The following is a 16,601-nucleotide window of genomic DNA, read 5'->3' on the forward strand; positions in this document are numbered from 1 at the left end:
TGTGTGTGATTCTAAATATTTAATTCTTGATTGGATCTAATTCAGGAAATATTAGTAAATAATTGTCATTCCTTGCTTTTTCTTTCAAAGCTATTATAGGAGTTTAGAAGATCTGAGAGTTTATAATAATATGACTACTCTTATCATTCTCTAACAATCCATTTGTGCCTACTTGAAAGCTTGCAAGTGCACAGAAAGCAGCAACTAGTACATAATTCAAAGTCACTGAGGTTTTGAAAGCACAAAAGAGTGAGTAGATGATGACCTGTTTTTCATTTTTGAGTGAATCCTCCCTTTAACACCCAGTTTCTCCAAAGCTGAAGAAGAAATAATGTTTGTTCCAATCGACCCAGTCCGAACGCTGTCATTCTGTTTGACCGGATATCTCACTGTTGCCCTCATCTGTGTTCTATAACTTCCAAGTGTCGCTGCTTACATGTGCATATATGTATGTATGTATGTGTGTGTGTGTGAGTGTCAGTGTCTTCGCGTTCTCTCCCTGTTTAGACATCCAGTTCTTCTTTGCTTTCCAAGCCATTCTTCTTTTCAGTCTGAAATTTTCAACAGCCTCTTCTTCTGACACATCTCTTTCGACTCATGCTGGTTTTGAGCGACTGATGCTTCCGCTGCTGAGTGCTTGACTTTTAGAGGGCGTTTGATAGAAAGCAACCAATAGGAGATCAAGAGAACTTTCAAAATGGAGCATCAAGCTTCCCCCTTTTTTTTGTATGCTTTTCTTGTCGTCCTATGTAGCAAAAGCGAAAGAACGACAAATCAGCCACCCGATTCAGCAGCTCGGCCAATCTTAGGGCCAATGTGGAGGCTTCGGGAACAGGGAGCGGGCAGCCCCAACCCAACCGCCTCGAACCCCTTCCCAACTCCCCCATTCACCAGCTGGAGCCAAACGCGAGCAAACCCTTGTCCCTGCCAACCCCTCTCACCGAACCCAAGAAAGTGACGAGGTGAGGCGCACCTCCTCAGGCCAGCGGACAGACACAGCAGCACACTGAGAACTCACCATCCACTGTTATAGATGTGGTATCCCTTTTATGTGCCTTAGAAATGCACAACAACACTTGTAATGTGTCTCCCAGGCTCCTCTCTGCCTAACAGAGAGCGTGAAATCGGGAATTATGGCTCTGGCCTTCTCTAAAATAAGTAATTAACTTCAATAATGAGTGCGCCGCCCTGGTCTCGGACTAGGTTCGTGTTAGATTCCCATTGGTAGTGATGCTATTTAAAGGACTCGCTGGCCTTCTGGGGGAATATTTTATGGGTGTGTTCACACTTGGAAGGTTTGGTTTGAAATGATCTTGTGAAAATGCTCTGTTACTGTGGTTTATCGGAATAAGTGAGAACCCTGCCGTCAGAGTCTCAGTGCATACCAATCAAACACTATGTCCCAAATGACATATAATACACTTAAGCCCTAACACACTCAACAGCATTGTATATGAATTTATTGTCGTCCAAAATGGAACACTAAAATTTTTTTAACAAAAGTTTTGGAGGCCGTGTGTAAATGCGATTTACACAACGTGAGGTCAAATTTATTTTTTGTTGTTTATTTTAGGAACATTTCTGGTGAAAGTTTTTATTTCAGTGTGCAATTACCTTTAAATTGGTTCATCTGAATAACTGTAAACATTGATGCCAAACCTTGGTGAGCACCAAACAAACAGACTGAAACGGCTTAAAAAAATGGAGCTCGATTCACTTTTTAAACAATCGCTTGTATGATTCCTCTTTTAGTTCAGTTGATCTGCGTGCAAAGCTCTCCATGCGCTTTATAATTAACTCTGGTACTATTGTTAGTTTAGTTTACCTGAATTTGGACCAAGATGCTTTTCTTTAGTCTGTGCCAAATTAACAAAGGGAATCAACAATGTTACAAGTGTGAACACATCCTAAGTAGCCAAGCAAAAAAAAAAAAGTATATACTGTAAATATATATATATATATATATATATATATATATATATATATATATATATATATATATATATATATATATATATATATATATATATATATATATATATATATATATATTGGCCAAAATTATTATACCCCAGGCAAATTCTGACTTGAATGTTTTGTTGAATAAAGGTAAACAAAAGCCGAGAAATATTTTGCTCTCCACAATGATGCCTCTTGTACATTTGTCTTATTAACTTTCAGGAGAAGCCTTTGTCATTTTGGGTAAAAAATAAAAATAAATTTCCCCAATTTCTGTGTAATGGAGAAAAGATTTTTTCAACACATTTCTAAACATAATAGTTTTAATAACTAATTTCTAATAACCAATTTATTTAATCTTTTTCATGTTGACAGTAAATAATATTTGACTAGATATTTTTCAAGTCACTTCTATACAGCTTAAAGTGACATTTAAAGGCTTTACTAGGTTCATTAGGTTAATTATGGCAAATTATTGTTTAACGATGGTTTGTTCTGTAGACTATCGAAAACAATGAAGGGGCTAATAATTTTGACCTTTTAAATGTTTTTTAAAAAACTAAAAGCTGCTTTTATTTTTGCCAAAATAAAACAAATAAGACTTTCTCCAGTAGAAAAAAATATTATCAGACATACTGTGAAATTATTATTTTTATTTTTTTTTATTTTATTATAATTTTGTGGCATTTCATTGTTAGATAAAACAATATATATAGAGAGAGAGATTATATTTTATAAATCCTATTTACACACACGTAAAACACAAACACACACACAATATCAGTGAAAGTTACAATAAAAAGATGAATATTGTGAAAATTCAGTGTGTAATTCAGTGTGAATTAACAGCTCTCCTGAAATATATATTCATAATAATAATAATTATCAAGCAACGGAAATAAACTTCTTTATTGTAATAAAATTTATTAAATTTCAATTATTATTCTATTATATTCTATTCTATTCTATTCTATTCTATTCTATTCTATTCTATTCTATTATATTATATTATATTATATTATATTATATTATATTATATTATTATGTTTTTAAAGGATCACATGACAGGATGATGCTGAAAATTTGAAAGAACAATAAACTGCTTTTTATATACATTCAAATAGAGATGTTATTTTAAATTGTTATAATATTTTAGGATATTACTGTTTTAAAGGTGCTGTATGTAAGATTTTGACTCTTCTAAAGCATAAAACAATGCTGAAGTCAGATATTCTGCTTTGAAAATGTGCTTTTCGTGCCAGAATGATATCTTTGTTTTGGTCATTTTAACCCACCCAATGCCAGTTTAGCCAATTACATTTCAGCACTCCAGGTTGCCTTGGTGGAAAAACCGGGTGTTTCATTTATTCATCCAAAATGGCTCTCAAAGCATGCATCCGTCACCAAAATGTGACCTCTGGTGGACAGTGGCAGACTCCGAAATAAGACAGATTCAGTTCCACATGAGGTTATTAATTAGCAAATGGTATAAATATTACAAGTGTAAACATGTTGAGCAGGTTACAATGTAACCCTGTGTCCTAATAACACGCTTCGTGACGAGATACGCAGTGATGAGCAAATTGGCTGTTTGCACCAGATGAAACATGACAGAAATTTAAATACAGCCATTCAGAAGCACAGAATATGCATACACTCACGAAATAAGGTCTATAATCTGTTTAATACATATTAACCCTCTTTAATATTATTAAATGTACATGCTTAATCACTGATATGCATTTACTTCTAAAGCTCAATTTCAAACGGTTTATTTAATGTCAAGATCTGAGGTGAACTATCTGCTGCTGCTTTCAGTAGTTTGGCAATAAACGTCATGTAAAATGGCATTCAAACTCACATTGTTAGGATTAACACTGAATAAAATGTCAATTCTAATATATCAATTCGAGGTGTTGGTTAGGACAAAAACTCCTTTTAATATGGAAAATATTCCTTCTATCCGGTGCCGTTGCTTTTAGTTAGAACGCGGTTTAAATCTCTTGCTCTTGTCCTCAATCTGGCAACCTGCGCTTGCGTTTGTTTTGATCCAGGAGCAATACCTAGTTCAGCCGCTGGGTGTCAAACTTACATACTGCACCTTTAAATGTGTTTTGGGTCAAATAAAGGCAGCCTTGGTCCACAGAAGATACTCTTTTTTTCATGTATCAATGTACAATTTAACAGTATGTTTCCAAACTTGTGATCAGTTTTGTGTACAAAAGTTGTGGATTGATTATTTAAAATGCTAACAGCAAGTCACGGTAAATTAAACATGCAACATAATGCAACATAATTCTTGCACATTGCATCACGTTTAATAAATAAGACTTCACACAGTATGCAAAATAATACCAAAGTAAATAATAGTATTCCATTCCGAAAGCTTTATGAGGCAAATAAAAGGGATACTTGAGCTTTTTTCCTAACACAATAATGTACAGTACATGTATGCATAATGTTACTTTCTGAAGTCCCATACATGAGCTTTGGAAATGGCATTGGAATGCAAATGGGAGCATGTGTCCCCACCATCGCAGTGCATGCTGGGGGTCGCTGTCTGTCCATGTGTCCTGTTTTCTGTTTGTGTTTATGGAAGTTATATGACTCATTTGTCATGTCTTTGACTGTGTCCGCATTACATTGAAGAGAATGAACATTTGAATTCTTTTCACGCTTTGCATCTCTTCTGAATGTTTTGGAGTTTATATGCTCTTCAACTTTAATCTTCTTGCTCTTTGTCTGTAATAAACCTTTGGCTGTGCTTTTTACAGTTGGCATGTTGTGAGCGGTTTATGCATGTTTTGGCTGATGTTGTTTGAAATGACATTGATGTGCCAATAAAATTAATGTAACTTCATTTAAAAAAATGAACGTAAATTTTCTAGAAAATGTCCAAAATACCAGATTAAGAAAGAAAATAAGCTCTGAAAACAAACATGTAATCTCACCCAATATGCTTCATTTTTTTTATATGTTTCAACTTTCAAAGATTCTTTTTTACATGTTTTCTTTACCTATGCAAGCTGCTTTGACATGATCTACATTGTAAAAAGTGCTGTAGAAATAAAAATGGATTGAATTGAATTTGTTTTCATAAATCATGAATCATGAATGTGAAGCAGCAGGTTCTGGGGGGTATTCCAGAAAGCTGGGTTAACTTACCATCTGCTAAAACCTAAACTCTCGGTTGATTTACCCAAAACCTGCTTACCGCGAGTATGTTGGTTCCAAAACAGGTGACAAGAGTTAGTTAAATCAACCTCCTGAAGATAACCGCGGGTTAATGCGCGTGCACGGCACACACCTGAAGGCATTTTCAGTAGATCGCCGAATTCACGAGTCACCATAGAAAGTCACGGTAAGAAAAAAAGGGCAACGCACTTTACAGAGGCGAAGCTGGAGGTTTTAAACACAGAGATTACACATCTGCTTCAACGAAGGAAAGAAATATAGAATAAGAAATAGATAAGAAAATAAAAAATAAATAATAAGAAAATTTATTAATTGATTAAATTACACATGCCACCCTCAATTTTATTGTAATGATAAATTAAACTACTCTTTAACATCCTTTTTGAGTATGTTGTGGAACCATTCATGCATTTAATTTTCCTTCCATTAATTTCTTAAGGCCACAATATGTGTATTGACTAATAAGGCTTATAGAAATTGTAATCTTTCTGGAGCTAGAACTCTGTCCAAAGTCATTAAAGACAGAAACATTATTATAAAAGGTAATATTTAATTACTGGAGCTCTTTATTTAACACTCTAGAATATGCTTTCTGACATGCAGCTAATAGAAAGAGGCCTGTCTAACTGCTGTGTCCTATAATAAAGGCTTTTCAGTGGTTGAGTTTTTGACTTAAACCACACACTCTGTCACTGTTGTAAGTGATTGTTGTCAGGTAGCTTTAGGTTCTTTTTATTTTGCATGCAGACGAAGTTCCTTCTGCCTCAACTAACAAGCAGTGTAAGAATTTTCTGCACTTTTCCATATTTGAATATTACTCTTGGATCACAAAATCTTTTATCTACATATTTAAATTCTAAAGTAGCTGTATAAGGTCCATCTTCAAATATAAAGTCACATGAGCATCAACTTAAGGTGAGAAATGTATATGAAACATATGTTACACGTTGAAACGTGCGTGTAAAGCAGTGTAAAAAATCATTCATTTTATTTCAGGAAATTAAGAAATGAACAGACCAAACTATTTGATTAAACATAGTTTTTTGACTAATAATATATTTTTTTTAGCACTCTTCCATCTGTTTTGTCTGCTTGGGTCACTGAGATTTCCTCTGGGTCAGGCTGCAGGTACGTGTCATCGTATAAGGCAGAAAAGGGTATCTTTTGTCCTCCAGCAAGTAACAATGTAGTGCCTATGATTCTATTGTATAATACAAATATAATAAAAATAAACATTGTGTTAAGCAACATTTGCTTTATAGTTTTTTTTTTTACTATATTTGTATTATACACTTGAATCATTATTTCCTGAAAATCAGCCATTTAGCCTCAACATATAGTGATGAGGTGGGGTGTGTGATGAGCTGGTAAGTGGAAGCAGTAATGAGTTTAATAGTTGAAACACCAAAAGATTAAGGATAGAAAATTAAGTTGTACCTGCACACTTATACTTTGGACAAATTTTATATTATCAGTGTCCTTTAGTGACTGATGGAGCTTTAAAATCGGCTGCAATTAATGCACACAATAGCATTTAGAAACCCTGAAAAAAAATTATATTAAAAAATGTAGGTGTGTGTGCGTGAATGTATATATATAAGAACGACGTCCTACATCTTTAATTATATATTTTCCTACAAAAGACAAAGCTGCCACTTATAATATTATACAGAAATGTGAGGGTGCAGAAGGAGAGAAAAAACACACAATCTTTATGTGAGATTCGAACTCACTCCGTTGTGCGCTCCGTTGTTCTTTATCGACGCACTGTCCACTACGCTATTTCCGTGCTCTGAATCTTCTGTATAATGATACGCAGTAATGTATGACCAAGGAACTGTACGAAAGTGTAAAAAGCAGTTCAGTGCCAGGCAGACTGTACAGGTGGTCCTACTGCCACATTGTACAGTTGCCTAAAATGCCCTGACGCGAATACAAAGAGCTGCACTGAATGTTTTTTATGGTAAGTGCAGACCCGGGGTTTGTCACATTTGATTTCAAAAAGGTTTGTTAAATACATTGACATTATGAATTTGGTTATGAAAAAAACTATGCACTTATAACCCTCTCACAACGAAAAAACTTGTATTTGTGTGTCCATATCCATAAATATTCCCATCAAAAGAGCATGCAATGCTCAGTAAACTCTCTAAAACAGACAAACTCTAAAACATAGCAACTTACTCTCTGAACATAACCTGCTCCGGAGCAGGTTATCTTCAGAGAGTAAGTTGCTATGGCTACTTAACATACCCAGAAGTTACCTCCGATTTTGGAACCAAAGTTGAGGTTATCCACCTACATACTCTCAAACTTACCCGGGTATGTCACATAACCTGCTTTCTGGAACAGCCCCCTGCTTACACTTTGCAAATATTTGTTTCGGAGTTTTGGGACAAACCTGCCACAGGGGCGGGAATAATGGTGGTCCACTCTGATTAGCAGATGATATATAATTGACATCTTTCTGTCATTGAAGTATATATAATAAAAATATCAATAATAATATTTATATAAATAATATAAATACTAATGATAATAATAATAATAGTTTGAATAAATAATATAAATATTATTATTATTATTATTATTAATATTATTGTAAATATTAATAATATAATAATAGTTTAAATAAATGATATAAATATTAATAATAATAGTTTAAATAAATAATATAAATAATAATAATATAGTATTTATATTAAAATATTAATGTTTAATATAAAAATAAAAAGAATAATAATAATATCTATATTATTTACATGGATAATATAAACATTAGTAATATAAATAATAGTATTAATATATATATATATATATATATATATATATATATATATATATATATATATATATATATATATATATATATATGATTTTTACATGATATATCATAATATTGTAAACATTAATATTAATATAAAATGTATATAAATGATATAAATATTATTATTTATATAAATAATTTAAATATAAATAATATTGTTTACAATATTTATAAAAAATAATATAAATGCAAATATTTATATAATCTATGTAAATATTATAAAGAGTAAAAATAATGTATTATTATTTATTTAAATAATATAAATATTCATCATATGTATATTATACTATTATTATTATTATCATCATCATCATCATCATTATTATTATTATTATTATATTTGAGCTTTAATGTGATTGAAGCATACTGGGGGAGCATGTTTTTTTGTTACTGTGTACTTTTTTCATTTTTAGATTGTTTTGCTTGTTTTGTAATGACGTATCTTGGTCATTTTTCTGAATAGTTACAGTATGTTCATTTTTTTATTATTATTTAAATTTTTATTGGTACAGATATAACTCCATACTGTTGAACCAAAATGTATGATCTGGTGTGAAGGGCCATTGAGTGTTTTTGCATGATGGTGTGAAGGTAAATGAGCTTTGAGTGTTGGAAGTGTTCCAGTCTGGAAGATTTAAGCACGGTTTTGTTCTCTTTTTTCTGGTTCAGTTCATGTCAGAGTGACATTTATTTGCTCATGCACTCCTAAAACTTTTATAGTTTTGGGAAAAAATTGATTGCCAGTCACAAGATGAATTAGATTAGTTTGTAAAAGAGTTTGTAGTAAAGTGCAGTTTTTAAAAACGCATGGAAAATGAAAAGAATAGATACATCCAATGGTCAAAAACATATTTTATAAAGATTATTTTATTTTATTTATTTATTTATTTATTTTTTTTTTGTTATGTTGCTTGTGAGTAATTTGACTCTTAAGATATTCGTTTAACCAGGAAATATCAAGCATAGTTGAATTTTTAACAATTCTGTGAAAATTAAAATGTTAAAAGTCCTTTAAACACAATTTATATAACAGAGGACCTATTTTAGTATTAACTATTGAATTATGGCTTTTACTTGATATGTTTTTGTTTCAAGGCCATTTATATGTTTTTTACACCTCAGAATTGACAAAAAAAAATATTAATTGTTATTTTATTAATATTAATATTATTTTAAATAGTCCTATCAGTAACTAGTTCAAACCTCTTGTTTTAATTAGAAACAACATTTTGAAATGTTTTTAGATGTAGAAATGAACACCTATATTCATCAGTAATATTCGTCAGTAATCTTTGGATGGATGGAGATTAGAATTATGGACAGATAATATTTATGGGTAATTCTTCAACTACTGGCACTTTTATGTCCTTTGATCATATATCCAAAAATATATATCATTTTGTTCACATTCCTCTTTCTTTGTCAAACTAACAATAAAACCTACTTTTAAAAAATTACTTGCTTTCTATTATATATTATATATTATTAAACCTCTTTTTACTTGCTTTCTATTATATATTCATATTATTAAACCTCTTTTTAGGTGTCAAAATCACTGTTTTCACCTTGCCACACACCCAGAGTTTTAAACTTCAACAATGAAAATAACATTATAAGATTATTTATCTGATATCTATTAATGTATCTTAATTGAGCACTGGTGAAATAATTTAAATATTTTATAGTTATTAATGTGAGACTACTAGCAATATTATTTTTATACAAATTATAGCTGTCGCACAGTAAAGTGTCATTTCCACCACAACACTGTAACGTCGCTTTAAAAAGTTTGTGTGAAAGATTATTTAGGTGGTTTCCATGAAAATGAATAGTAACATTGGAGAACATGTTCAAGATGAGGGGATCAACACTTGAAAAATCAAGGTAAATATTGCTTGATAAGGAAATACATTTATTTTACGTAATTTCCAAACATGTTGTACCTTCAAAGATGTTTTTAAACCAAACAAAATGAAGGAAAATAAGAGTGTTTTGTATACATGAAATTCTAGTATCAATTCAAAGCTAATCGGTGAAGCTATGTTTAATTTTTTTCACAATAAACCATTGAAATATCATTTCCACCACTGTTGTTTTCATCACCACACACATTTTTAAAAAGTATTTAAAAAGTTCTCATCACATATTAAAAGTGTATTCACAATGTATAAGTTATTTAATATACAAATTCAGTTTATTTATTTTCTAATAAGCTCTTAACCAAATAGAGTGTGACAAGGTGTACAATTCAGTATACAATTAATTTATTTACAGTAATTAACAAATGTATAATTATTATGTATATTGTGGAAAGTTTGGTTAAACTAGATACAAAAATGATCTAAAACAATGTTTGACAAATATAATTTATTTCATTTTGAAATAAGCTGTATACTGAGGTGTAGTGAAATTGCCATTTGTTGAGTTCACGATGGAAAAAAATGTTTCTCTTCTGATTGAAGTTTGACCTCTTACAGATCTTAAAACTAGACAAAATGTTTTAACTTATGAGGCTATACGTTAATTTTTAACATTTTTTTTTTTACTCAAATTCATAAGGCTAAAAGTGCCCGTAGTTGAAGAATGGCCCATATATGGATGGGCAGATGATAGATAGATAGATAGATAGATAGATAGATAGATAGATAGATAGATAGATAGATAGATGGATGGATGGATGGATGGATGGATGGATGGATGGATGGATGGATGGATGGATGGATGGATGGATGGATGGATGGATGGATGGATGGATAGATAGATAGATAGATAGATAGATAGATAGATAGATAACTTTTTAAATTAAAGTAACTTAAAACACAAGCTGTCATAACTTTTTATTATTATGTTTGTGTATGTGTTTTTTGCATAAGTTTGCATAAACCAATTATAAAAGTCAAATTTGCAATTTAATAAACAGTTAGGGTTTTAGTCAGCTTTTAGTCAGCTTGTGTTTGGTGTTCACTTCAAATAATTTTTACACACATTTTTGCACTACACTACCTAAATGCTGACAGCATTCATTTTCAGCAGTTTTTAAATGTACAGTCTGAAAACATGAAGCAAAATATGTTGATTGTTTACTGTTTATTTAAATGTTTTAAATGCTCTATAAAAGGAGAGGTAGGTTGATGACATATATTTGTCTTGTTCAAACGTCATAATTTATTATAAAAATTAAAAAAAACAAATAGCTAACATCTAAAGTGATTATCTTACGTCTAATGATTTATAAAGGAGAGCTGGGTTATTTTTAAAAATATATATGATTGTTATTGTTATGATTGTTTTTGTTATTAAAAATGTGGTGTTTACTGCATGAATAAAAATGCTTGATGCATCACAATAGTCAAATGTATCCCTCTGGCACATTTACATAAACCACTTATCAAAAACAGTTTAAAAGTACTTTCTAACCTGTCACCAGAATAGATATAAACAATGTGTTATTCATAATATTTGTTTGCATACTTAAAGAGTCAATTGAGTGTGTTTGAGGTGTGCATTATCCTGTGTCTCAGTGCAGGTAGAAGTTGCTGATGAAAATGCTCGATTGAGCGTTAAATTGAGTTTGCTGCAGCTCAGGCATCAGAGAGAAAAGCACATTGATTGCATTGGAGATATAAGAGAATAGAGATGAGATTTCAAGCCACGAATGCTAAAGATTGAGAAGTTTGAATACACAAGGACTGGTAGACTGAAAATATTACATATGTTTGTATGAAGTATGTAGTGGGTTACAGTTGCCTTGTGTGGTGGCTTAGCAAACTACGTTCATAGTAGAGTATTCCATGGCATGTTAATCCATCCGTAGTCGTTGCATTAAATGGCAGAGTCATGAAACATCAGATGCTGTTTTTTTTTTGTTTGTTTTTTTAAGTTTGAACAAAATGTATTATTGGAAATTAGAAAGAAAGAAAGAAATAAGAAAGAAAGAAAGAAAGAAAGATAGAATGAAAGAATGAAAGAAAGAAAGAAAGAAAGAAAGAAGAAAGAAAGAAAGAAAGAAAGAAAGAAAGAAAGAAAGAAAGAAAGAAAGAAAGAAAGAAAGAAAGAAAAAGGAATAGGTAGAAGGACTTATGGATAGATAAAGGGAATGGGTGAATGTACAATTAGAATGATGGATATATTTTTGGATAGATTTATGAATGGATGGATGGATGAACAGACAGATGGATGAATAGATGTACAATTTGAATGATAGACCGATATGTAGAATTGTAGATGGATGATGGATTGACAAATATAATGATGTACAGATAAATAGATTTATGGATGGATAGATAGACAGATAGATAAATAGACGGATGGACGGACGGACAGACAGGTAGGTAGGTAAGTAGGTAGGTACAGTAGATAGATAGATAGATAGATAGATAGATAGATAGATAGACAGACAGACAGACAGACAGACAGACAGACAGACAGACAGACAGACAGACAGACAGACAATTAGAATCATGGACAGATGAAGGATGGATGGATGGATGGATGGATGGATGGATTGATGGATTGATGGATTGATGGATATAGGGGGTGCCAATAGATGGACAGATTGGTGGCTGAAAAGATGTATGGATAGAAGAAAAAAATTGATTTATGGATAGATAAAGAGACTGATGGATGGATGGATGGATGGATGGATGGTGGATGTTTGGACAATTAGAATGATGGACAGATTTATAGATGGATGGAGTAAACAGACAGACAGACAGTCGGTCTCCTGTAGAACTCCACTCGTCTCTCTCTGCTTCGTCTTCTCAGAGCTGCAGATGGGAAATTGTAGTGTGGAAGTAAAAGCAGGAGGCTTCAAACTTTCAGTCAGTAAGAGAATGTCAGAAACACACTGCATGCTGAAACACTTGAGAGAAGCTTTACAATGGAGAGAAAGTCTTTCCTCTGACTAAACAATCAAAGGTTCGGCAGGAACACTGAGCTGTGTTTGTGCTCAGTCTTTTAAACAGCAGAAAAGTTAAGGAGAAATAAAATGTTTCTAACTTTGACCTGAAGGGCTAAATAATCAGGACTGAATGCAGGTTTTAGTCTAGAAGAACTTGAAAAAGAGCCCAAGGTCGACAACATCACCCAAACAGCACACTTTGCATTCAAAGAAGTTTTTTTTGGGACTTGTGGTGCTGCACTTGGTTGGAGTTTCTGTTCAGGGTTTGGACTTTCTGCAGTGAAATTTAAACCACACTGAACTGAACTAAACTCTCAAATTGGACTTTACTGGAACTATGTGAAGCTGCTTTGACACAAGCTATATTGTAAGAAGCGCTAAAAAAATAAACATCAATTGAATTTAATTTTAATGAGCGCACAGGAAAGATTTCATAGACAGAACTTAAAGCAGGGGTGCCCTAAGCTTTCCTTATAAAGGGCAAAAAAACAAACTTGAATGAGGGTGGTGAGCCAAATGTATTACATTAAAGTTGCCAAAAGTCATTTCCTAATTTATTATTATTTAAAAATGTATAATCATATAAATAATTATATATTTTTATAGTTTACAATAAACCTTTTAAAATAAAAGCAAACTATCTCATTTATTGTATAACACGAGTTGTAAATGCATTGTACTCTATCCATCAAGTAGCATATTACAAGTCAAGTGTTTACATATTAACATTTTTAAAGTTCTGATACATTCAAAACATTTAATTGAAACATTTATTTTCTGTTTACTTCTTTATAACTCAACAATTAACAAACAAAAAAGGTTAGATTAGAATTTTAAATTAAAATTGACAATCTCTGTTGAAGAAATTTGCCCCAACCTTCCTCATCGTTCTCCCTGGCATGCAGGTCAAATCAAAGTTTACCCATGGGCCAACTTTGGCCCACAGGGCCTAGTTTGGGCATCTGTGAATTAAAGGTTTTACAAAAAAAACTTGAATTTTATAATAAATTGGTCATTTTTTAAGAGAAATATATAAATAAATGAAAGAATAAAATGCTCAAATAACAGATTTTTTTTCATACCCCATTACTTTGTTAATGAGTTATCCCAATGTCCATAATCATCATATATTACATTCATTTTTTATTAATTTCTTTACTGATATTAATAAAAAAATTATTATGTAATATATATGGCCTGAAATATGAAAAACTAATTAAGTGTTTATATTTAATAAAATAACAACAACTACAATAATAATAAAAATAATAATAATAATTCTCACTTCTTTTATTCCAAGTTGTTGATTTGGTTTTAAATATACTGTTACTTTTGCAATATATAAGTTAGTTTGTCGTTTCAAAAGTTTTTCTTTAAATATTTACAGTTGAAATCAGAATTATTAGCCCCCCTGTTTAAACCCCCCCCCCCCTCCCAATTTCTGTTTAACGGAGTGAAGATTTTTTCAACACATTTGTAAACATAATAGTTTTAATAACTCATTTCTATTAACTGATTTATTTTATCTTTGTCATGATGACAGTACATAATATTTTACTAGATAATTTTCAAGACACTTCTATACAGCTTAAAGTGACATTTAAAGGCTTAACTGGGATAATTAGGTTAACTAGGCAGGTTAGGGTAATTAGGCAAGTCATTGTATAATGATGGTTTGTTCTGTAGACAATCAAAAAAATATATAGCTTACATGGGCTAATAATTTTGACTTTAAAAAGACTTTAAAAAAAATTAAAACTGCTTTTATTCTAGCTGAAATAAAACAAATCAGACTTTCTCCAGAAGAAAAAATATTATCAGACACTGTGAAAATTTCTTTTCTCTGTTAAACATCATTTGGGCAATATTTAAAAAGAAAAGACTGTATGTTTGTTTCATTTCATATACCTTTTTTTAATGGTGATACAATTTTAATTGGTATGGAATTTGCATAATACTTCCTAGTAATGCCATGGTACAGTACATTTCTGCAAATAAAAATACCCCATTGACTATAAAACACAGACACACTTGTACTGTACATATGGTTTATGACGACTCTCGATAGACATAATGCATTTTTAAGAGTTCACACATAGATATTTCTATGTGCTATTAGCAGGTTTGGCATGCTGAACCAGAGAAGAACCCTGACCTCAGAGACAATTGAGCCCAGGCATCCCGCCTGGTTCATTAGCATGTAAGGGGGTCCGAGATCGGGTAGATCTCAAGAGCTCCATCTGGTATGGAGGAAAAAGGAGGAGATGGGGTGGAAGGGGGGATTCTTCCATAAACGAACATAAGGCAGTAGGGTGAAATCGGTCTATTTATTTGGCAGGCTTGGATCAATCTTGGATTATCACTGATTACGGATAAGGGACCAGCTGCGATCAATCATATCACATGCATCTCTCGAAATTAGTTTATAAAACTTCTTTTATATTGTAAAAAACACTTATTACAAGGCCTTACCCCACCCCTAAACCCAACCCTCAAAGAAAATGTGGTTTAAATACATATGTCATTGCTTAAAGACCTCCTTAAGTATTATTTTTCAGCATTTTGAATTACGAGGACACAAAGCATGTCCTCCTAACCACCTTAATGGAGTACAACTAGGCCATAACCATGTTATTATACCTATCTAGAGTACTAGGTCATACCCATGTCACTATACAATGTCTCATGTCCTTATAAACCATATAAACAAGTACACACACAAATAATAAGACATTCCAGTGTTTAATGTTTTCAGCCCTAAAATAAAAGCAGTAGCTTATCTCATTCTGCGGTTTACCGTGGTTTTGTGATTCTCTCCACGTCTCTGACTGTCTTTCCTTCTGTTTTCTTTGTGTTTTTTCCCCTCTCCTCCGTCTCTGTGTGTTTTCATCCCTCAGCCCTCCTGAAGGAGAAGAATCAGCCTTGACCTCTCCGGACCCCCAGAGACAAGAGTGGTTCGCTCAGTATTTCTCCTTCTGACTTCTGCAATTAAAGAGCATGTCGACCAAACCAAAACAAAAGAACAAAAAGACAAAAAAAACGAAAAAAGTCAAATCATTTTACGACACATCCGTTCATTTCTTCTTCTTTTTGTTCTTTTTCTCTCCCCACTGTGAATGGGTTTCTTGTTTTTAAAGTGCTGATAGGTATGTCTGACATTTCATTTTACTGCAGTTTCTAGAGTGGTGCATACGCTGCTAATTACTATTTGTTAAAAGATTGAAAAACAAAAAAGTACGACTAAAACAACAGTATTGTCTCCTGTATCTAATTTTAGAATGCCACCGTAATGACTTTGTTACAGCTGCATTATCAATTTTGGTAGGATTAAACTGTTTGTATGGATGTCTCAACACAGATATAATGATGTCTCACTAATTTTAAAAACAAATGCATATTTTATATTTATATTACTGGTGTATGCGTAAGAATAAATAACTATTGTGACATTTAACCGAGCGTGTCTGTTATGTGAGTGAACTTTGACCATTCAAGGAGCTAAAAGCAGAGGAACGTATGATTGGAAATGCCTGTATTTTCATAAACATCAACACATATTGCCCTGAAAGAAGAAAAAATAAACACTTTTATTGTCATTTGGCGTTTTCTTGATATAAGAACAATGAAATCTACAGTGAAGCAAGATCAGAGATCAGTGATGAGAGGTAAGTTCATGTGTGATAATCCAGGGAAATTAGATTTATTTTATTTTATTACTAT

The 16,601-nt window shown here is 32.1% G+C and overlaps 1 protein-coding gene across 2 annotated transcripts in view; it reads left to right on the forward strand.

Annotated features, from left to right (window-relative positions):
- Positions 1-16,335, forward strand: part of fam184ab (family with sequence similarity 184 member Ab) — a 250,893-nt gene extending 234,558 nt beyond the window's left edge. The window contains exons 18-19 of one of the 2 annotated variants that reach the window (XM_678210.10): positions 754-962; positions 15,779-16,335. In XM_678210.10, coding sequence (XP_683302.2) covers positions 754-962; positions 15,779-15,860 — 291 coding nt within the window. In that variant the 3' untranslated portion in view covers positions 15,861-16,335. The remainder of the gene's footprint in view (positions 1-753; positions 963-15,778) is intronic. The other variant, XM_005170195.6, reaches the window with a different exon arrangement.
- The last annotated feature ends 266 nt before the right edge of the window (positions 16,336-16,601 follow it).

This window comes from Danio rerio, chromosome 20 (genome assembly GCF_049306965.1).
Source record: "Danio rerio strain Tuebingen ecotype United States chromosome 20, GRCz12tu, whole genome shotgun sequence".
NCBI classification, from domain to species: domain Eukaryota; kingdom Metazoa; phylum Chordata; class Actinopteri; order Cypriniformes; family Danionidae; genus Danio; species Danio rerio.